At 43.3% G+C, this 23,482-nt stretch overlaps 1 protein-coding gene and 1 long non-coding RNA gene across 3 annotated transcripts; both read left to right on the top strand.

The window, feature by feature from the left end:
* The first annotated feature begins 1,383 nt into the window (after positions 1–1,383).
* LOC148008685 (V-type proton ATPase subunit B2) lies at positions 1,384–23,248 on the top strand. Its single transcript, XM_087674078.1, has 15 exons — positions 1,384–1,653; positions 2,970–3,041; positions 3,139–3,194; positions 3,380–3,478; positions 15,308–15,367; positions 15,508–15,619; positions 19,119–19,318; positions 19,404–19,532; positions 20,741–20,878; positions 20,952–21,102; positions 21,187–21,269; positions 21,355–21,402; positions 21,485–21,538; positions 22,464–22,547; positions 22,637–23,248. Exons 2-15 carry the CDS (start codon positions 2,990–2,992, stop codon positions 22,820–22,822), a joined length of 1,452 nt encoding a protein of 483 aa, XP_087530204.1. The 5' UTR covers positions 1,384–1,653; positions 2,970–2,989; the 3' UTR covers positions 22,823–23,248.
* Positions 16,372–19,112, top strand: LOC148008686 (uncharacterized). Of its 2 annotated transcripts, XR_015689974.1 has the most exons (4): positions 16,372–16,761; positions 17,200–17,292; positions 17,583–17,606; positions 17,707–19,112. It is a non-coding gene; the product is annotated as an uncharacterized LOC148008686 (long non-coding RNA). The 2 variants fall into 2 exon arrangements; XR_015689973.1 differs by having other exon boundaries at positions 16,372–17,292.
* Positions 23,249–23,482: the final 234 nt, after the last annotated feature.

Below are 23,482 nucleotides of genomic sequence, written 5' to 3'. Positions count from 1 at the left end.
CCACGTCGTGGTCAGTCATGTTGTCGGCGCGGGGAAGTCTCGTTTCGCCTTTGGTGGCGGTGTTTGTGCCGTGGGAAAGCCAGGTCACGTCTTCATATGGCGGATGGTGTCGAGGTCGGGATGTCATGCTGGGGCCGACGTGACGGGGGTCGATGTGACACGGGGCATCACGACGTGGGTCGTTACAACTTGTTCTCTTTGGGGCACTGGATCTTCTCTCCTGCTTCCGTGAGCACTCCTTCACTCCGAGCAAGAGTTGCTTTGATACCAAGTGTGATGCATTTGCACTCGTTACGCACTCAACATGGCACAAAAAGGTAACATGATATGTGAGAGCAAGGTATACCCTTGTATTATTCAATCAATGAAACGGCACAACACAGGCACATCCCAGGACTACACCCTTGTGACGTCGCACATAAGAGGATTCACCACTGGGTATAGGGAATCAAATGTAGAGTGGAAACCAAGCAGGGCTTTGAGTCACTACTACTTCCTATATAGGTGTTTCCGGTGATAACACCATAGTATAGCTACAAAGCCCTTACATTCCCCAAACCCCCCCATAAAAAAAAAAGAAAAAAAAAAACCAACACACACACAAATGCATGGAACCACTATTGCCTCAACTTGTGTGCAAGCATTTCATGAAAGAAGTAAACCTAGTATGGCTTGTGGCTAAGCTATGGTTCATGTGACCTTCTAGTTTCTAGTTCCTAGTTCCAAGATGGTTGGCAAGGAGATCAAATACAATTTAGGCCCAAGTTGATGGCTTTGGTGACATTGGTCATGTGATTAGTTGCTCCCTTGCACGCAAGGGGGAGAGCAATGATAGCGAGTGCCGCCACTCCAAGAATGCATGAACAAGTAGGCCTTGACAACACACACACACACACACATGCACGTGAGCACACACACATACACACACATAAACTCCCTCTCTCATTATCACCAAAATAGTCATTTATGTAATTTTGAAACATGAATTAAAACACAACTTAAAATGAATTTCTTCTCCCATATACTTTGAGTTTTAGAGTGTGCAACTGATTGGTCTTGTAAAATTGGTTTTCAAAATGGTACGTCTACGATAACATCTCCTAAGCTTTTGCACACATTTTTAGGGGGTGTTACAAGGCATCGAAAATGTCCAAAGGCACCACCACTTTGATGTGCTAGATAAGGAAGATGGATTGAAGCCTCAAATTGGGGCTTGCGACGAGTAGCAAGAGAGATGTCCAATTGAAAATCGGTTTCCAAGCGCGGCGCCCATGAAAACACATCCTAAGCATGCACACATTTGGCTTTTTTGGGGGGGGGGGGGTGCTATAAGGATGCGAGCCAAAATGGATATTCCAAAATAGGGGCAGCTTTTTTACCAGGGTTGGTCTACTACTTCTTGCAATTATACTGGAACCAAGAGAGAGTACCGAGCCTTCTACTGCTGGGAAGAAAGAGAAGAGAACGTGTCACAGGCTGGCTTTTCCTCATCCGTCACGTTCTTCTCCTTCTCCCTCCTCCTTCCTCCTCTTCTTCTCCTGGCCGTGTGTTTCGTTTCGGGAGCCAGACTATCGTCATCTCTGTCACAATTTTTAGGGCTTGGCTCCCCCGAAATTTCCACACTTCAGCATTCCCCTGCAGCAGCAAGTCTCGGTAAGCCAGCCTTCCACCCTGCTTTTTTTCTCTTTGTGTTCTTTTGTTTCTTACTAGAGATTACTCTTCATCCAAGTGAGAGAGGCCGAGATGTAGCCGTGTAATACGCCAGTGATCAAAATGCGCCGAAGCATCGAATCGATCTCTTCAATTTTATCAAAAAAGGACGTAAGCAGTGATCTTGGCAGCGATGGAGAAGAGAGGCCGAGATGTAGCCCCGTAAATATGATCCACTGCTCAAAGCAGTGCCCTTGGTAGTGTCGGAGTCTTCATCAAAGAGTGGCGAAGATGTGGCCTTGTAAATACTATGATCCACTGTTCAAAATGCTTCTAGCATCAAGTCGATCCCTTTAATATCATTCAAGGACACACGCATTCATCTTGCCTGTTATGGAGGCTTTTTATATATAGCCTTTCTGAGGCGAGTCAGTTACAGTTGACTCTCACGTGACTAGATTAACTAAGTTGGAGTCCTTTTCAAAGACTGTTCATCTGATAGGCGCATTCTGAAGCAAGGCTGTTCCCTTGTTTGATCAGCTAATGTGTTGCCAGTGATCGCCTTCCAAAACATTTGTCTCTTGACTTGCCTGCTTTGCTGATTAGTTGCAGTTGTGAGTTCAAGTTGCGTACAGCTGACAAATGTGATGCCAAGTTCAGATCTTGGAAGTTTTTGGTAGTGTTCTTATATTGTTGTGATGCCAATACTGCTTGGCAAGTATCTTTTATCATTGCTTATCTATTCAGTTGCATGCTGGCCCAGCATTGTATGTATGCTGTCAAACACATGGACGATGTCTGTGTAGGCCTCTATCAGGATTCAAGAACAGCTTTCTATTGAAGGATATATTGATGTGAATGGCTGCATTTTTGTAGGCTATGCATAGCAGCCCAAAGTCTGAACTGCTGTTCATGCTGCTTTAGATTACAAAGATTGGTGTATTTGCAGCTAGGGTTCAGCAGTTGATCTTGCATAGCTTGGCAGACCACAGTCAAACGTTTTGTGGTTCACATTTAAAGAATGTACCGCTCAGAATCTTTGGATTTAACACATCTAGAATCCTAACTGGAATCTGTGAAGCCCGTGGTTAGTTTCTGGAACTTTTTGGACATCTTCTGTCTGGGTTCAATCAGTGCAGTGGTAAGTTAGCTCAGGAAAGAGGCAATACATTTCTGTAATATCTGCTCTTTTGCCTATGGTATTGCTTGACCATCTCTTTTAGTGAGATTCAGGTTTTGCATTGCAGGCTTGCTGCAAGCTTCTACCCTTGGTATTAGTTGACCATCTCTTGTAATGAGATTCAGCTTTTGCTTTGCAGGCTTGCTGCAAACTTCTACCATGGTGGCCAAAGGACCTGCTCCCCGTGAGTATGAATGCCAGCCACTTCTCGGTAAGGTTTAGTTTTGTCCTTTTTTTTGGGGGGGGGGGGTTTGTTTGTTTTAACTACAGATTGATTATTTCATGTTTTGTTTCTACGTAACTTGCAGAATATAGAACTGTGTCAGGTGTTGCTGGCCCTCTTGTGATCCTTGAGAAAGTGAAGGTGATACTTTCTAGCTTTAAACGGATGCAGTTTTTACAGTAGCAAGCTCTATGTTCTTTGTTGTGCTGATGGCTTTGGTTATATTATTGCTTTTTATTTTGATCCTGTGCGCAGTGTCCCATATATATGCTCTCTTATCTACATTTGGGGAGCTAATTTAAGCGAGATGATTGTTGCATTTGCAGGGCCCAAAATACCAGGAGATTGTAAATTTGAGACTTGCTGATGGCACAGCACGCAGAGGACAGATTCTAGAGGTTGATGGTGAGAGGGCTGTTGTGCAGGTAACTTTTTAGTTTAATTAGATATTCAGTAACTCGTTTGTGTTGTATGTTTGTGGATCTTGTCTTGTGTGACTTGTCATTTCTCCGCGATTGTTGGATTTGAGTGGTTCCAAGTATCTCTCATTTTCTCTACTTGACTTACTTTTGATTGAAATTAGAGAACTCTCTAAGGGTGAGAGATCACTATGCAAAAGTAGATGTCAGTAAAGGAAAGGAACCCGAAAGGGCACTACTTGATACATTGGCCAAAGGTCGAGTGGTGTGAAGGTCACCACGGAACGTTGATTTGCTCCTATATCAACTTGTGGGTCAAAGAGGCTTTGGACAACCCACGTTGGGGCCTAGGATGGAGATGAAAATCCTCCATGGCCTAATGTCTTAGACATGGGAAGACCTTATTCTAGATAAAGGGTGGAATTATTGATTGCGTCCATGGGATTTGGACACGGGTCCTAAAGAAGATTGGAAGGGCAAGCTGTGCATATACACCTTGGATTTTTGTGGAAGCACTATTGAGGTTGGAAGCTCAAATGATAATTCAAACTTAACGATTCCATTTAAAAGATTGCAGCCTATTGGTTTAGGAGAGATCTTGAGACTTGAGTGTCCATGATTCAAGTACAAAGGTGAAAGAGGATGCATACCTTGATGCAAATATGGATTGGGATTCAGATGATATATATTGTTGGTCGTAGGGTGTTACTTAGACGCATTTTCAAAGAGGCCTTATCGGAAGTCACCTCTTGTAGGGCTAGGGATTCCTCGAAGGTTTAGGCAAAGCTGTGTGACTTATAGGATTATGTAGTCTGTCGCATTATATGGTTAGCTTTAGACTCTTGGCATTGTACAAATTTTACATTGCATGGTCAACTTTAGACTCTTTACATGGTATGTCACATTTTACAAGCTACCTCTTGAGGATGATGGTGTGGCTAATGCATTAAGGGCTATCTTGATGATGAGTTTTGAGCATATGATATCTATGTTACTTGAGTGTGTATCACAGCTTGGCCTTTTTTAAAGGAAAGGGCAATAAAACTTTAATAGTTTTATAGATTCAACACTTGAATAATTCAAAAACCAAAGCACATAATTAGAATGCTCTTGAATAGTTGCACAATTCACCTAGACATGAAGACAAATTAGCGCAAAAACCTTGTGCCCCTCATGGTATGTTTTATGTATTTAACTTTATTTCATGAAAATTTGTCACAAAAGATAGACATGCAACATATGACCACTATCTACACGGGCAAACCTTGATCTTTGCACCATAGTCTTAGAATACGGTTCTAGATGTGCAGCTGTCCTTGATGGCTAATTAGACAACTTTCAGCCTCCATGTCAACTTGGACTATTGATGCTATCCTAGCCATGTCTTCAATTGTATTTTGCTTCATCCTTAACACTTTGTTGCTCCATCCCATCGTTGCTAGGCCCACGTTGCCTACCTATTGTTTGTTTGACCTATGATCTGTCTCTTGCTAGTAGCTCTAAGGAGTATGAGACAGAAGGCATGCCTTTAGATGATGCTAAGTGACTCTCATTAGATGATAGATTATGATTCGTAGACTTGTACTTTGTAGACTTATTGTTAGTTGATCATGTTCATGTAAAGAAATACCCTGACATAGAAACACATATAGAAATCGTACGACAAAGCACAGACTGATAAAAGAATACAGCTAGGGTTAGGGTAACTTTGAGATAAAGAACACAAAAAATAAATGAAGTGATATGACAGTTGAATATACAATACTCATGCGGCAAACACACTATGAAGTGAATGAATATTGAACCTCGAACTCCTGTATCTCAAGGATTAGGGCAGGGGTAATGAGTTGGAGAGTGTGTTGTACTCCGAATGGATCTCGAATCGTAGTAAGGCAGCCTCAATGATGGCGATAGAAGACATGAGAGAGAAAACTGTAGTAACATCAATCAGGAGAGAGAAAATTGTGCTGATGGCAGCTAGGGCCTGCAAATGCAGTAGCATGTTGACGTGGTAGGCTGTACGATAGCTGCTAGGGCTTGCAAATGCAGCAGTATGCTGACGTGGTAGACTGTACGATAGTTGTGCAAGTGGTCAGCAATAGTCGCTTGGCTGGAAATAGCAGCAAACGGAAGGTGGAGGGCTGGAAACAAGCGTCAGATTGTAGATGACAAAAGGGACAGTTGAGACTGCGATGTCCTCTGCGAGAGGGGTGTGGGCAGCAAGCTGAAAACACCTGAAACTTGCAAAAATGAGATTGAGAGTTGAATGGAGGGCAACATACTTATTTATAGAAAGTTTGGGCCCTCCCAAGTGGGTTTGTGCATATGGGACATAGACACTCTCTAGGAACACATTTCTTTTAAATAAACAAGGTTTCTTCATTAATTAAGCATGTTTTGGGGCTGTTTTAGTAAAGCTAATGTATTTTTAGCTCAACAGTTTATGGTTCATTGGTATTTGGATGAGATATTGTGATCACTTGAGTCTTGACATTGATACATGATACATCATAGTTGTACTTATTTTTCATGCATTGTTTATTGAGTACTCTCTTTTTTGAGTCTATATGACATATTATGAGTCTATGGCTATTCATTGTTGAGTCTTCAATCTTGACATTTGTCATCACCATTCATGGGCCATGGGCCCATGGCATACAGTGGTCTTTGGTATTGAGTTTTAAATTTTGATGTTAAAAGTTTATTAAACTCATGGATTATGATTTTATAGTCTTACTACCTTAAATCCTTGGTAAAATCATGTATACTTTTGGCGTAGAGGTTTAACATTTAAATGGTATTATCCCTTTATATATGTCTAATATTAAAATATTCTTAGAAATAGACATAAAATCCGTTTCTCCATTTCATTGTTTCGGTCTCCAGTTGAAACTCCGTTTTGCGACTCTGAAACTTGTTTTTGTTTCACCGTTTTTGAAACTCCGTGCAACTATGATCACCTTGGAGTCCTCTTTCTAGTTATGTAATTTTATATCCAAATTACATCCTTGTGCAAAGTGGAAGACTTTGATTTGTCTTGATATCCATAGAGAGAGTGCATAGTAAAGGATTACGAAATTACTTAGGGATGTAACAAAAAACTGCCTTCTCAGTTGGGAAGTGGCTATGCGACAACACTTTCAGATGGAGAGAGGGAAGAAAATAAGTGTGATGATACTCTAGGATTTGGAGAAAAAACACAGAGCTTATGAACATGGCTAACCACTAATGAACTCAGACAAGTTCTTAATAAAGAAGGGACTGAAGAATCATGGAATGCTGTAATTAATGAACGATGAGGGGAAGAGACACAACAGAGTGTGCTCAAGGGGTGGAGACTGTCCAGCCATTACCTCTCTTGGGAATGGCTGAAGGAAAATGCCAACAGGGAGTACTTTGAGAACAGACTTTGAGTGCAGCAATCCACCTGATCTCGAGGCTGAATGAAGAGGATGTATTGGAAGGATGTATTTGAGCAAAATGCAGCAATATCAGCTAGATGAGGGTGGTCAGGAAACAAATAAAATAATTGAAATGCAGCAGGTAGGAGCAAACTGCAGCTATTCAGATAGTTGCTGGGTTGAGATGACACAAGACTGAGACGAAGTCAGCAGCTGGAGTGTTGGCGAGGATGAGAGTTGGCTATAACAGCAGGAAACACATCAGGTATGAGGTTGGAGCATTGTCTTGGAGGTTGCCTAGGTGCAAGAGGGGTAAACAGTAGATATGAGTGGAGGTGATGATGGCAGCAGGCTGAACAGACTGAAAATGTAGCTGAGAGAGCGTAAAATAGTGTATTGAGAGGAAAATGTAGCTGAGAGAGCGTACAATAGTGTATTGAGAGAAGCTGCTAGGGCTGTATGCTGGATAGCAAGGCATGAGCATTGATGATGAGATGAGTTGATGATGATAGATGGTTGGGGCTGAAGGCTGAAGGTGAAGATGAAGGATAAGGGAATGAAAGTGGAAATGTACATCGAGTCTACTTTTAAAGTACATTTCGAGCTAATTGATCTATTGAAATGTCTCTATGTCATCTAAATTGCAGCTTTGTCCCATTAAGAGGCCATTATTTAGGTGTGTTGTGGCTGCTAGGAGGACATCATTGTTAGCAATTGTTGAATGTGGAGCTTGCTTTGTTGATTGTGATGTTTTCTTAGTATGGAGCTTGCTTTTTTGATTGTGATTTTTTCTCAGTTGGTGAAGTTGATTCTAGCAAGGTGGAGCTGTGTTGGGTTGGCATAGTTTCGAGGTTGGGTGGAGCTATCTAAGCATTGGGTGATGTTATCTAGGGCTGGCCAATCGCTCTCTTGTAGTGGGCAAACACTGATTTATCAAGGTGGAATTGTCCTGGGTTGAGCAATGTTGCACCAGGACCACTTGAGAGGTTTTGAAGCTGTTTTTTGTTGATTACTGTGACTTAAGGATTTTAGGAGAGAATTGTTGTGATAGAGACAGGTACTTTACCTTTGTAGATCTATGGGTAGTATTGGATTGGCCTATTGACCATTGGGTTTGGAAATGGATTGGCTTTTTGAGGGTTGGGTTCAGAAAGCTAATGAACACTTTTATGTTTGGGTGCAAGAGGATTGATCCACAACTTGATTTGTCTTTTTTTGTTGCTGAATTATTGTTGTAAAGGCTTAGTGCATGCCAGTTAGTAGCCCTTGTTGCAGTTGGTAATGTAAAGAAATGGTATTTGTGGAAAGGAACGTAGAGTATGTATGGCAAAACATTGAGAGAGAAATCTTGAAAACATGAAAAGCGAATGAAGTAATGAATCATGTATCAGCATTGATACATTGGAGGAGCCTTAGGGTTTCGTGTCTTTGGGACCAAAATTGAGGTGAGTATGTCAGAGTGCAGCGGTGCGGAAGCGTAGGACTGAGAGAGAGAGAACGCAGAGAGAGAAGGGAGAGAAAGAGACAGTGTACAATGAAGATCTGCTGTATAAAGAATGCTGAATACAAAGATATACACGGGCGCAGTGCGCTGGACTGCGTGTCTCCACCTCGACGATGCGACCTGCTGTCCACCTCGAAGTCTGCTGCAGTCTGCACTGTCTGCTGTCTGAAATCTGTGAACAGAGACAGAAAACTGCACAGCACCGGTCTGTAATCTGCGACAGAGAAGAGTGGGTAGACTGCTGAAGTCGTCGACAATAAATAGGCGAAAAACCACCTAGAACGGGGCGCCAGAAATAGGGCGCAGCCTGGTAAAAACGGCTGCAGGCAGTCGGACTGCCACGTGGCAGTCCGACTGCACAGTCCGACTGCAGCTGCTGGTCCGACTGCTGCTGCTGACTGTGCAGCTGCCTAAACAGGCTATGATCTCTAACACCCCCTCTCAGAGCTTGGACAGGGCAGAAGCTTGAGGGATCGGGAATGATGCCGAAGTAGAGCCTGAGGAAGCGCCTTCGTAAACAAATCTGCAAGATTATCCTCCGTCTTGCAATACTCCACAGTGATGGTCTCATCCAGAAGCTTTTCTCGGATGAAGTGGTACTGGATCTCAATGTGCTTCGTCCGGGCATGAAAAACAGGATTCCTTGCCAAGGCAATGCAACTCTCATTGTCACATCGCAGCAATGTAGGACGAGTCTGGGGGCACCCAAGCTCCTCCAACAATCTCCGAAGCCACACAACCTCGCATGTGGTGGAAGACGCGGCCCGATACTCCGCCTCAGTAGACGAAAGGGCTACCGTGGGCTGCTTCTTGCTACTCCATGAAATAACACCTGCACCCAAAGTAAAGCAGTAACCTGTTGTAGACCACCTGTGGTCCACGTCACCGGCCCAATCCGAGTCGCTCCAACCTGCAAGTACAAGATCTGACCCATCTGTCCCTGCGGGGTAATGAATCCCCAAATCAGACGTCCCCCTCAGATACTGAAGTATCCTCTGAGCAGTCTGCCAATGTACCGTCTTAGGTTCACTCATGAACCCTGCCAAGAGCCCAACAGCAAAACATAGATCAACCCTGGTGTTGAGAAGCCAAATCAAAGACCCTATCAACTGTCGATAGCGGGAAGCATCCGCCAAAGGAGAAGCTGAATGGGAAGTGGCCTTCCAGTTCGGATCCATAGGAGTAGAGAGGGCCCGACAATCTTCCATCTCAAAAGGCACCAAGAGCTCCTGTACATATCTCTGTTGGGAGAGAAAGATCCCCCTCTGAGACTGATAAATCTCATGGCCTAAAAAGAAATGGAGTAGCCCCAAATCCGTCATCTCGAACGTCCGATGTAAAGCTGACTTTGTCTCCTTGACCTGCTGTGCATCATCACCTGTGACAATCAAATCATCAACATATAATACAAACAGCACACAACCATCCTCGGAAGTGTGAACATACAGCTGCGGATCGGCCTTGGACCGCCGATATCCCACCTGAGACTGGAGGAACGAATCAATCTTCTCGTTCCAAGCTCGCGGGGCCTGCTTGAGGCCATACAGGGCCTTCTTCAACCTGTAGACTTTCCCATCTGAAGAACCAAAGCCAGGAGGCTGCTCGACGCAGATCTCCTCCTTCAAATCACCATTCAGGAAGGCCGACTTCACATCCAGCTGATAAACAGGCCATCTCCTATGGCCAGCCAAAGCAAGAACAGCTCTAATGGTTGCCATACGAGCTGTAGGGGCAAAGGTGTCATGACAGTCAATCCCTGGGCGCTGGGCAAAACCCTTAGCAACAAGGCGAGCCTTGTGCTTATCCAAAGTACCATCACTGAGATATTTGGTCTTGAAGACCCACTTGACTCCAATCACCTTCTTCTTCGGGGGGCGTGGCACAAGTGACCAAGTGCCATTCCTCTCAATAGCCTCCAACTCAGCTTCCATAGCTTTCTTCCATGGGGCGGACTGTAAAGCCTCCTTCACGGAGGTGGGCCCTCGATCCTGCATAACTCGGGACATCAAACAATAATTGGAGCAAACAAGCTCCGAAGAATGCGCCTGGTGCCTCCGTGACCGCCGCGGACCATCCTGCGGTCCCCACTCCTCAGGAACCCCCTCGATCCCTGAATCATGGAGTGTGTCACGGGCCCAGCGAGGAGGAGGCCGAACCTCCCCTCGTCGTTCTCCATCAGTAGAAGACTCTGGAATGTCCACCGGAGGTAACTCCTCAGAAGGATCCGGTGGAACAGTAGACTCTGTGTCAGAAACAGAATCATAATCAAAAGGCACGGGCTCCAGTGGAACTGTAGAAGGAGCCCAACTCTCCCCTGGATCTCCAAGAACGGGGTGCTCCTCACCCGTTGAAGAAGCCGGAACCTCCACAAACCGCACATCACGGCTAGTATATACATCCCGCTTGACGGGATCATACAGTCGGTAGCCTTGGGACTGGGAGCTGTAGCCAACAAATACCTGTTTTCGGGAAGCCGCTTCAAATTTGTCACGGTGAGCCTTGGGAATGTGAACATAGGCATCACACCCAAAGACCCGAAAGTAAGAAACATCTGGCTTCGTCCCAAAATAAGCCTCAAATGGAGTCATCCCTTCCACGGCCGAAGTAGGGGATCGATTAAGAATGTGGACTGCAGTAGCCACAGCCTCGGCCCACAGAACCTGAGGGGTCTGTCGGTGCTCCATCATGGTGCGCGCCATCTCGATCACACTGCGGTTCTTCCGTTCTAGAATACCATTTTCTTGAGGAGTATTGGTATTAGCAAACTCCTGGTGAATTCCTCTATCTGCACAAAACCGAGCAAATTCATTAGACACAAATTCACCTCCCTTGTCGGATCGCAAGGTCTTCAACTTCCGGCCTGATCGGTTCTCCTCAAAGAGAAGCCAATCCTTGAAGTGCGAGAAAGCTTTTGATTTTAGTGTCAAAAAATAGGCCCATGTCATCCTGCTATAGTCATCCACGATCAGCATGAAGTACGAGCTCCCACGCAGGGACTCATTCCTCATAGGGCCACATAGATCCGTAGATACTAGCTCCATCGGTGAAGTAGACCGCCGCGAAGCTGTGTGGGGAATGGCATCCCGATGCTGCTTCCCCCGTATGCAGGAGACACATGGATGCTGGCTCACCACTATATCCGGCAACCCTCGAACAAGCTGTCCACGTGACGCCTTCCGAAGATAGTCATAGTTCAGGTGACCAAACCGAGCATGCCATAATTCAGACTGTGACTGTGAGGTAAGAAGAAGAGAAGAGAGGGCAGTGGAAGACTTCAGTTTGTAAATGCTGTTCTCCTCATATCCAGATGATAGAACCTTCCTCGATTCACGATCAAGGACTCGCACAGTAGAACTGTCAAATTCCACCAAAAGACCAAGGGAGCAAATCTTATGAACTGAAAGGAGATGGTACCCTAATCCTGGTACATGCAAAACCTCTGAGGTATGGGTGCCACCTCGTCCATCCGGAATAAGCTGCATCTTACCCCGACCTGCAATAGAAACTGAAGAGCTGTCTCCAATGAGAACCTGCCCACGCGAAGGTCGCAGCTGGGCAACACCATCTGATGAAGGAGTCATGTGCCGTGAGGCACCACTATCAATAATCCACTCTCGAGCTTGGGGAGCCGTCATCGCAGCATCAGAAGCATTCGGTGAAGTGTTCTCAATGACAACTAAATGTAGAAATGCAGCTGATGAGGGTGCAGCCACCACTCCAGAATCCTTGGTTTCCTTCTTCTTGGTGTCCTTCGAGTCTTTGTCAGGGCAATCCTTCTTCCAATGGCCAGTCTTTCCACAAATATGGCATGTGGAGCCTTTGTCCTTGTCCTTCTCCTTGTCCTTCTTGGACTTGTTATCCCCCTTCTTTTTCTTTTGGTCCTTCCCCTTCTTCTGAGAGGCTTGACCTGTCAACGCCTCCGTCTTGGAAGCATTCTGTCCCTTTAACTGTTCCTCTTGGTCCAAGACCATAGGAACCAACTCTTCCCACCGAAGAGTAGACTCTCGCCCCGAAACAATAAGGGCAGAGTAAAATGTACCGAATCGTGGCGGCAACTGGGACAAGAGTGTGATCGCCATGTCTTCGGAGGAAATTGGCTTCCCCGCATTCTGAACCTGCATCTGTAGCTGCCTTAGCTTGTTAATGTGTTCCCTTAGCGAAGAAGACTTATTGACGGACAAGGTCCGCATCTGTACCTCCAAAGAAACCCTCTTCATCAGGGTCATCCGATTGTACATTTGATCAAGCTCCAGCCATATCTCACGAGCCACCGTCAAGTGCTCGATGTGAGCGATCATTGCTGTAGTGCATGATAGAAAGAGAAAGGATCGAATCCTGGCATTCAGTTTGTCCCAATGAGACTGGGCCCTGGCCAACTCCGTACGAGCATCGGAAGAGAGTTTGGACTCATCTCTTACCGAAGGCCGGTCAATATCCTCCTGTACCAACTCCGCCAAATCATAGGACTCAAGGATGGCCAACATCATAACGCGCCAAATGCGGTAGTTGTCGCCGTCGAGCTTCTGATCTGTAGGAAGAGCCGGTAGGACAGGCACCTTCCGGTCCATAATCGCCTGGAACTCCAAGTCCATCTCTGTAGACATCTTCACCTGCAATGCCTTCTCAAACGCAAAAGCAGCCCCCTCTGACTGGGTAAACTCAGCCTGCTAAGGCTCTTCCGCGTCCTGAAGCTTCTTCACCCGCCTGAGGCAATGAAAAAGCAAAACCTGCACTTTTAGGTTGAAAACTCAAACTTTCTCCGCGTCAAACAGCAGTAAACAGCAGCAAATCCACCACCTGTACTCCTTTTCTGTGCGCCCACACTCGTTTCAGCCTTGTTCCAAGGCGCAGCCCTCCTGTCTGCCCTTAAACGCAAAAAACACAAATTTGTGTCGCGATGGAAACTCCTCTTCAGGTTGATTCTGCGCTCAGTCAGCCCTCAAACACTGCTCTGATACCATGTCAGAGTGCAGCGGTGCGGAAGCGTAGGACTGAGAGAGAGAGAACGCAGAGAGAGAAGGGAGAGAAAGAGACAGTGTACAATGAAGATCTGCTGTATAAAGAATGCTGAATACAAAGATATACACGGGCGCAGTGCGCTGGACTGCGTGTCTCCACCTCAACGATGCGACCTGCTGTCCACCTCGAAGTTTGCTGCAGTCTGCACTGTCTGCTGTCTGAAATCTGTGAACAGAGACAGAAAACTGCACAGCACCGGTCTGTAATCTGCGACAGAGAAGAGTGGGTAGACTGCTGAAGTCGTCGACAATAAATAGGCGAAAAACCACCTAGAACGGGGCGCCAGAAATAGGGCGCAGCCTGGTAAAAACGGCTGCAGGCAGTCGGACTGCCACGTGGCAGTCCGAGGCAGTCCGACTGCACAGTCCGACTGCAGCTGCTGGTCCGACTGCTGCTGCTGACTGTGCAGCTGCCTAAACAGGCTATGATCTCTAACAGAGTAGGGTTGAATTGATGATGATGATTAAGGCTTGAAGATGATTGCATTGTCTTGGCTGATCAGGCAGCAGCACTTGTAGATGAGAGTGCTTTGTGGGGGGAGCGCGAAACACAATCCTTTGGTAGGGGAATACCAAAGAAGACATTGGATGACGATGGACGGCAATAGAGGGAGTGAAACATAGTTCTCAAGAGCTGTAGGTGATGAAGATGACGTAATCTCTGGCTGATCAGGCAACATCACTTGTGGATGAGAGTGCTTTGTGGGGGGAGCATGAAACACAATCCTTTGACAGGGGAATATCAGAGAAGATATTCGATGACGATGGACAGCAGGAGTGAAACATAGTCCTCAGGAGCTGTACGTGATGAAGATGATTTTGTAATCTCTTTGAATAGTGGCTGCTATCATCATTATATACTGCATTGTATTGATCACCCATGATCTAATAGGTGTTATTATTGTACATATCATGGTTATGAGGCTTAGATGGCTTGTATATAGTGTGTGCATGTGGTGTCCTAGATGGGCATTAGTTTGGCCCCAGTGGCACTATCAGGGAGTTGCTTGGCTTTCCCCTAGCAGCTTATGTTGGCCAATTTGATATCTCTCATGCTTAAAAGCGAGTGCCTATCCCCTCACAATTCTGTAACTTTTGGACACACACACACACGTGCGTGCGCGTGGTGAATTTACTCACTGCAGCTTCCCCAAGGGTTAGGAACATTCTTTCCAAGTCAGTGGAGTATTTATGCACAGAATCTAGACTCCAACTATCATTTTTTCAATGGTGTTCAAGGAGTAGGAACCGCCACTCTAACCTCTCTAGGAGGATTTCATCCATAGATTCAGAGTCTATAGCTGACTGATATTGGCCATCACCACTAAGCCATTGCTGTTGTGTTTATCATTGCTAGATTTATGTAGTATTTTCTACTAATTTTAAAACAAAATATATTGACATTGAGGATGGGATTGAGAGAGAGAGAGAGAGAGAGAGGAGAGCTGACATCTTTGTGCTTTGTGCCTTGTACTCGTGTTAATGGTATGGATGCCATTGTCTATCTTGGGTCTATGCTTTGTCTTTTGTTCATGTATCTTTGTGATTTTGTTTTGCTGCTTATTGTTTCTATAAGGGGGGCAGAAAGCTTTATGTCTCCTGTAGCACCAGTTTGTTCACCGTACACTGCTGCATAAGACTCACACCCACATCACACAACAAACCCCCCAACCTCTCCTTCCCCTTCTCTCTTGCAAAAAACAAGAGTTAATGGATAGAGTTACTGTTTAAATTGCTTTATACTTTATAGACCTATTTTCCATTTTTGTTTAATCCAACCTTTCAGTCAGCTGATGTGTTAAGTTGATGTATTGAGCACATGAATATGTTTTAATTTTTTGTCAGGTGAATCAGATTCATTTTTCTTTTTTGGTTAGATGATGTTAATGGTTGAGATTTTGGTTATTTACAGGTTTTTGAAGGAACTGCAGGCATTGATAATTTGCATACTACCATACAGTTCACAGGAGAGGTTTGAAGCTAATACAATCACATTGGTTTTTCTTTATCCTGTTCTGTAAACTTATTTGTTTGTAGTTTGTCTTGTTGGCATCTATGGATTTAGGTTCTTTGTGTGCGCTATAGATATAATGCAAATGCTTTCTATGATAGGTTTTGAAAACACCAGTCTCTTTGGATATGCTTGGAAGGATATTCAATGGGTCTGGAAAACCTATTGATAATGGTCCTCCTATATTACCAGAGGTCTATTTGGACATTTCAGGTAAATTTTGCATTGCCATTCTGGTTCTTCTAATGAGAAGTGCATGTTAAGTTCTTTCTTTCCACCAGTTTTTTGCAACACATAGAGGACTACAGTTGTTATTGTTACAGGGAGCAGCATGTCACAAGTATTATAGTTTCTAGCTAGTTAGTCACTAGTCATTCCATTAGTCTTGTGTTTAATGGTTCTCTTTGTTTATCAGTGGGACAAAACCTATCTGAAGTTATGCAAGCTTTATATGTATAGAGATGAAGTTCAGCCACTTGAGGTGTCAATCTATTGGAGGAATGTGCTGGTTCATCATTTAATCTAATGCATTAAGGTGCCCAAGAGTAGGTTGGGTCAATTTCCAAAAGCATGGAGCCTAGATACTAGAGAGATGTATCCATGGTTCATGTAGTGCATGGAATACTTCTCAATTGTTGGCATGGGGCTCCTTCATGATTGGGGTCATGGTATTGTGAACAAAAGCTACATTTGTGTTCATGTTCAAGGAGGCCACTCGGTGTAGGTGTGAATAGTTCTAAACGTTAGGGCAATTAAGGTGTTGTATGAAAATTGCTTACGGTGTGCAACGTCTTATGTGATCACCATAAATTGCTTACAATGTGCAACGTCTTGTCTGATCACCACACTTTATAAAATGAAGGATAAAGAGCACTCTATACTCTAGAAAATGAAGGATGTAGAGCAATGGTACCCTGAGTTGAGTGTGAGATAGTACAGTCCTCTTTTGGTTTTGCAGAAGGCGAGTGAAGTAGCTTATAAGCTGAAGCTACTTGATCATTAAAGGATTCACTATGAATTTCGTGTGAGTATTCTCAAACCTTTTTGTGGAGACATGCTAGAGGATATGGCCAATGAAGTATAGCTAGAGGTTGAGGAATGGGATGAAATCTTGGTTTTTGATGGAGGATAAAGAGCACTTGTACCCTAAGTTGAGTATGAGATACTATGGGCCTTTTCATGTTTTGCAGAAGATAAAGGTAACCGCTAAACGTTTCACTTCTTGGGAGCTCCCAAGTGAAATGGCTGTACATAACACACACACACACACACACACACACACACACACACACACACATTTTGGACAACCTTGAGAGAGAAGACTTATTGTTGATCACAACAACTGCTGGTGCCAGGTAACATGTTTGCCTGTTCACAATGTCATTGGCTAGTGTCCACAATGAGAAAATTGCCTGTCTTGACTTGATGATTGATGTGCTTCTCATTCCAAGGTCACTTTTATGCACTAAACAAAAATAGTTTGACCACAACTTATCCAACCAAAGAATTTCACACTAAAAATTAGCTTTTCTTGGAGGTGAAACATTTGGGTGTTTCCTGCTTGAGTGAAATGATTCATTCATGAAACGTGTGAAACATTTGGGTGTTTCAAACTTGAGTGAAACATTTTCATTCATGAATCACCTTTTGTGTTTCACTGTGTGAAACATGTCTTTTCATGGGGTCGCCATACCAAAGATTAGTAAAGTGGACTGATGCTACTTGATGGTTGAAGGATTCACTATGCATTCCATGTGAGTCTTCTTTGACCTTTTTGTGGAGCTGTGCCACAGGATATGGCTGATGATGTATAGCTAGAGGTCGAGGAACTTGTTGAAGTCTTGGTTTTTGAAGAGATATGGTACATGAGAAAAGGAAAGCTAAGGGTAAAGTTTCCCATCACTATCTAGTAAAAGAATTGGACAATGTGAACAAGATGAGCAAAACTAGGGAAGGTTTTTCTAAATTATATGATTGGAAAGAGCATACACAGACATCTCATTGGACTGTAAATATGGCCATGTTCTTGACATAATGATGTCGCAGAAATTTAAGGCTTAATGTTCATTCAACTGAAAGTTGGCCAAAGTTGGGCTGCAAGATATTAATTTAAGCATTTGGACTGAAAATTGGGCAGGCACTTAATATTAATGACTGCCCTTGTTAATAAATGCAGCTTGTGAAGATGAAGAGCGAGCTGGTATGCATTTGGCAAAAGAATCTTGCTGCTCTCATCTCTCTCCCTCGCTCTTTCACTTTCTCTGACTCTCACAGAGCCGCTCATGGCTGTTTTTCTGCAGAAAATTGTAAGATTTGCAGGTTTTGGGCGAGGAGAACTGAGAATCAAGCTTTGGGGAGTGCTTATATGGTTCCTGGAGCAATAATGTGGTCTACAACAAGAACAATCGGGATCAACAACGCAGCAATAAAGCATTAGGAATAGCATCCTATCGCTGCAAATGACAGCATTTGGCTGTGCACGCTCTCTTCTTATATAATTGGGGTCGTTTGAGGCTGAGATTCTTGTTTATTTTCGGCGTTCTAAGAGCCTTTTGGACAATTTTGTCACATTAAAAGTCCTAGATTGTGAATCGGATCAGAGGACAAAGCTGGATCAATTTTGGAGGGATTGCTGTATGGATTTGGGGCCAAATTGGTGGCTGATTGAGTGCTGTGTTTTTAGGGTTTGCAGGCTGAATTGCAATTGATGCTGCTTGTGATTGCTAGGGATGGTAGTTGTGCAAATAGACTCCGATAGGTCTTAGATTCAAAAACCGGTTGTAATTCAGCAATTTGTACCTTGAACAGGCATCTCTCTATGCAGTCCAAAGAACTACTGCAAGAGGTACCAAGTGGGGGGCGACAGGTGTTATTGTGTCAGTTTGTGAGCACTCTAGCTCCCCATTTGTGGGTATTTTGTTTGCTGAATTCTGAGTTTTGTTAATATTTTTTGCAAATGTAGGTGTCTATTACTGTGTGGTTCCATCAAAGGCCAGTTTCAGTTGCCTTTTCTCCTCATATGTGAACACACAGGCTAGAAGGGATATCTGGCTTGGTGATGGAAACTTAACAAATGGCCATGGATAAGAGTAGAAATTGAGATGATTTTGTTCAGGGAGATAGATTCTTGGATGAGTTCCAATATAGGATAGGGTAAGACTTGGAGTTTAAGTAATAGATGAGACCTGTTTAAGGTACTCCTGGGATAGAAAAATTTCCTTGAATCTTCGGACAAGGTGAGGGTGGAAATTAGGTAGAGATGAAGATTGATAAGGGGGTTTTGGGGATAGAGACATGATAATCTGATTATGAATTGGGGGGTGCAGGGGTGGCAAGGGGCGAGGAAGATCAGTGAGGGTGGTGGGGATGGGGAGGAGATGGGTTGATATAACTCTCCAATTTGTAAGCTGTGATGATCTCCTCATCTTCGATCTCTTCTCTACTCCTCTCTATCTTTTGAAGTGTGTGTGAGCACACTCTTCACCTCGCATTTAATGTGTTCAAGCCATAGTGACATGGGATGGGGAATGGCCAAATGCAGGGGACAGGTATGGGGATGGGACAGCATATGTAACTAACACTTCAAATTTCATGGGCAGGAATGCTGTGGAGGCTCGTAAATGCACTATGTCATTAATTAAGTGATCAGACCATCCATCGTCCCATCATCCATCTCTCACTAACTTTGATATCTGCATGTGGTATTTTTCAGGAAGTTCTATTAATCCAAGTGAAAGGACATATCCTGAGGAAATGATTCAAACTGGTATCTCTACGATCGATGTCATGAATTCTATTGCTCGAGGCCAGAAGATCCCTCTCTTTTCTGCAGCAGGTCTGCCTCACAATGAAATTGCAGCCCAGATCTGCCGCCAAGCAGGTCTTGTGAAACGACACGAAAATCTGATGGATGTAGGTTTGAGTTGTGATTTTATATGTTTGAACATGAAATTGTCCTTTCTGCTACTTATTTTTTGTTGGTTTCTTCCAAGTACAGGATATTCAAGAAGATAACTTTGCTATAGTGTTTGCGGCCATGGGAGTGAACATGGAAACTGCTCAGTTTTTCAAACGTGATTTTGAAGAAAATGGCTCAATGGAGAGAGTTACTTTATTCTTGAATTTGGTAAGGGCATGAATGCCCAAGGGTATTGCACAATAAGTCGTCAATATTCTTTCCTTGCAAGTTTCTATGAGTTAGTAAACAATCAATTAAAACAATTTTGGAGGATTTGGCCTAAGTCATGGCAAGTATGAAATGAATAGTGACCAGAAAATTGACTTGTAGGCATCAATGTGATCCCATGTTGGACCTACTTTAATACTTACTGAGAACAGAACATTTGCTTGTGTCTGACTTGAATTTGTATTCCACATAGCCATGCTCTTCTATCAGTTTTCCCAAATGATATCACATTGATTTATTCTAGGATGTGTGCCTGAATTTTGAGTGCATCTGCAATACATTCCATGAAAAGTTGGGCGATTGCTTTAAGCCATGGCAAGTATGAAATGAATGGTGACCAGAAAATTGACTTGTAGGCATCAATTTGATCCGATGTTGGACCTGCTTTAATACTTACTGAGAAAAGAACATTTGCTTGTGTCTGACTTGAATTTGTATTCCACATAGCCATGCTCTTCTATCAGTTTTCCCAAATGATATCGCATTGATTTATTCTAGGATCTGTGCCTGAAATTTTGAGAGCATCTGCAATATGTTCCATGAAAAATTGGGCAATTGTTTGGAATATACATAGCAGATACTTGGCCACAAGTCTCAAGAACAGTATTATGGTAGGCAATGCCATCTTGCCACTTCATGGTATGCACAAACATCAAGCTATATCGTCAATCATGAGTACATCGAAATTGGTGCGAGTGGATGATTGTGAAGAGAAATGGCTCAAATGCATGGAAAACTAGTGATAGACGCGCAAAATTGGCTTGACATTGTGTGATTGGTATATGATAGGTTTGGTTAAGTAATATCACTGTCAGACCTAAGAGAGAGATGGTATGGCCTCCAATAATGATTTTTGGTAGTGCATACTCCGGATTGGTCTTTGTATATTGTCAGGACTGTCTGGAGTCTAAGCCATAAACTGCGTTAAACTGTTGCTGTATTTACTATTAATTGATTGTTTATCAAACGTTACTTGTCCATTCTGTCTTCAGCCCGTCTTAACACTTCTATTGTTGTATTCAGTCTCGGTCTAACACTTTCAGCTATTGTACTTCAGTCTAACACTTTCTGTGATTGTATTTTGCTCTCTCTTCTATGATATCTTCTCCTAAAGGCTGTCATTTTGATTGACTTTACTGTCTTTGTAGGCAAATGATCCTACCATTGAGCGTATTATTACTCCTAGGATTGCCCTCACAACAGCTGAGTATCTAGCATATGATCTTGGCAAGCATGTGCTTGTTATTCTCACAGACATGAGTTCTTATGCTGATGCTCTACGAGAGGTGCTTTCAGAACCTTACATTTCCTGTGTTGCTTTTGTGCCACAAGTTTATAGTCTAATGAATTCCTTTGCAGGTCTCTGCAGCAAGAGAGGAAGTTCCTGGCCGTCGTGGATATCCTGGTTATATGTACACTGACTTGGCCACAATTTATGAGCGTGCAGGAAGAATCCAAGGGAGAAAGGGATCCATTACACAAATTCCCATTTTGACCATGCCAAACGATGGTAAATATATCTCGAATGCTTTAAAATTTTACTCAATTTATTTACAGGGATCCTTGCTTAAATTGCTTTCGTTGTTGTTCCTAGATATTACTCATCCAATTCCTGATTTGACTGGGTATATTACTGAGGGTCAAATTTACATTGATCGACAACTTCACAATCGACAGGTATATCTTTATCTTCTGAGAAGGTAAATCTATGAAGTGGACCTTTTAATGCATCAGTACTAATTCTAGTGCTACCATTTGGCAGATTTATCCTCCAATCAATGTTCTTCCATCTCTTTCAAGATTGATGAAGGTCTTTGTCCAGGCCTTAACTCGTAATTTCTAATATGAGAATTGCAAAGTGCATTTCACAGACCATGTAATGTTTTGTGCAGAGTGCTATTGGGGAGGGGATGACAAGAAAAGATCATGCGGATGTTTCAAATCAGGTCAGATGATCCTTATTTTTCATGTAAGCTGAGTGTGTAGTCTCGTACGTGTTACCTACTGATTGGAACTAAACGTGTTACTGGAGTTTGCTGTAAGACCTACTAAACCTCATTTTGCATGTCGGCCGAGTTTCATAATCTCCTACTGATTGGAACTAAACGTGTTACTGGAGTTTGCTGTAAGACCTACTTAAGGGAACTGAGCCTGTGACCGAAGTTCATTGTATGACATGCTATCAAAATTTTGATGTTATTCTTGGGCTGCAAGTTGTGCAATGCAGACCGCTTATCATAGTTATAAACCTGTTATCGAAAATTGTTGTAAGATGAACTAAACCTCATTTTGCATGTCAACTGAGTTTCCTAATTTCCCATGTGCTACATAAGGGGACTACACCTGTTAGCAGAGTTCGTTGTTGTAAGAGATGGTATCACATTTATTAATGTTATACTTGGCTGCAAGTTGTGTAATACAGACCACTTATCATATGCATGATCTGCAACCTGGTCTTTGCTGGAAAGGCAGTTAAGTTGCCTTCAGTCATGATCAGAAGTCAGAAGCCACACTGTCTGCTGGGAGAGGTCAGACTGCTAATTTAGCAAAGCCATTTCTTGGCAAACAGGCTCAAATGTAATGGAAGCCTATTGTTATAGTAGAATAGACCTATTTTGCATGCCCCAAAATCTTGTACGTGCCCAATATTCTTATCTTGGTAAAGAAAATTTCTGCTCCTTTAAAAGTTATCCAAATTTGAGTGACAATTTGAGGAATTGAGTGAGGGCTAAATCCTGCCTACAAATGCCTGATAAACCTGTCACTGCTGAATATACTTATTAGTAGTTCATAATTTAAAATAGAGCAAGTTTTTCTCTCAATAAGGTATTGCATACTGAGTAGGTGCTTCTTTGTCTAAAAATTGTGCAGCTCTATGCCAACTATGCAATTGGGAAGGATGTGCAAGCAATGAAGGCTGTGGTTGGAGAGGAAGCCTTGTCATCAGAAGATTTGGTAAGGGGCTTTTTACACCTGTTCCCATCTCATGCTTGATGACTCCAGCAATGGTTATCTAATTGGAAGTCCTGACTGTTTGTGTGTAGCTATACTTGGAGTTTTTGGAGAAATTTGAGCGTAGATTTGTGGCCCAAGGAGCATATGACACGCGGGATATCTTCCAGTCTCTCGATCTCGCCTGGACTTTACTGAGAATTTTCCCAAGAGAGCTGCTTCGGCGAATTCCTGGGAAAACCTTAGATGAATTTTACAGCAGGGATTCCGGGCATTAAGGCACTATGTTAGTAACCCTGGTTCATCACCTGTACAAACGCAAAGCTCACAGTTTTGGTTCTGATAAAGAATATTATGACATTGAGAGTTAATAAAAGATCATTCTTTAGTTGGAAGACAAGAAGACAGTTGTAACATGGTGAGCTATGTAATTTTTCTCCAGTGAGTTGTATCCCCGGGGTGGCTGAGGCTGAAAATTCACAAAGTGTGGCTCTTGCTACATGATTTTGCTGTACTAATATTTGTCACTGTTGCCATGTGCGGAGGATGTGGCTTGACATGCTCTGATGAGTTGTTGGGTTCATGATTATTCCGAGGCTTCCATTGATAGTAGATTGCATGAAATATCTCTGGAATAACGAGTCTCTGTTGCATGCACTGAAGAATATAATATTTTAGTAGCTTTGGCTTCTCTTTTTGGGTTATGGAGGAAATGCTTAGTTAACTTACCAGGTTATGTATGAAATATGTAACACGGTTGTTGTGGGATCAATTTTGATATGTTGGCTGCTACAATGACTCTCCCAAGGAACAACTGTGTTTATCTGGAGCATTAGGGATTGGACATACAGGAGGAAGGGAGGTGGGGAGATAGACATGTCATTCACGTCTCTCTTCTAAACATTCGGATGCCCATCAAGGTGTTTCTGAAGGCTGCA

The sequence above is a fragment of the Lygodium microphyllum genome, unplaced genomic scaffold, assembly GCF_053477565.2.
Source record: "Lygodium microphyllum isolate KBCC unplaced genomic scaffold, Lygodium_microphyllum_v1.1.10 scaffold_84, whole genome shotgun sequence".
NCBI classification, from domain to species: domain Eukaryota; kingdom Viridiplantae; phylum Streptophyta; class Polypodiopsida; order Schizaeales; family Lygodiaceae; genus Lygodium; species Lygodium microphyllum.
Note: the sequence above shows the minus strand (reverse complement) of the source record. Positions and strands in the feature narration are given on the sequence as shown.

Coding starts and splice junctions, on each gene's coding strand:
- LOC148008685 (XM_087674078.1), top strand. CDS start 2,990: ATGGTGGCCAAAGGACCTGCTCCCCGTGAGTATGAATGCCAGCCACTT. Junction 15,620..19,118: donor GGTCTATTTGGACATTTCAG/GTAAATTTTGCA, acceptor GGTATTTTTCAG/GAAGTTCTATTAATCCAAGT. Junction 21,539..22,463: donor ATGCGGATGTTTCAAATCAG/GTCAGATGATCC, acceptor AAAATTGTGCAG/CTCTATGCCAACTATGCAAT.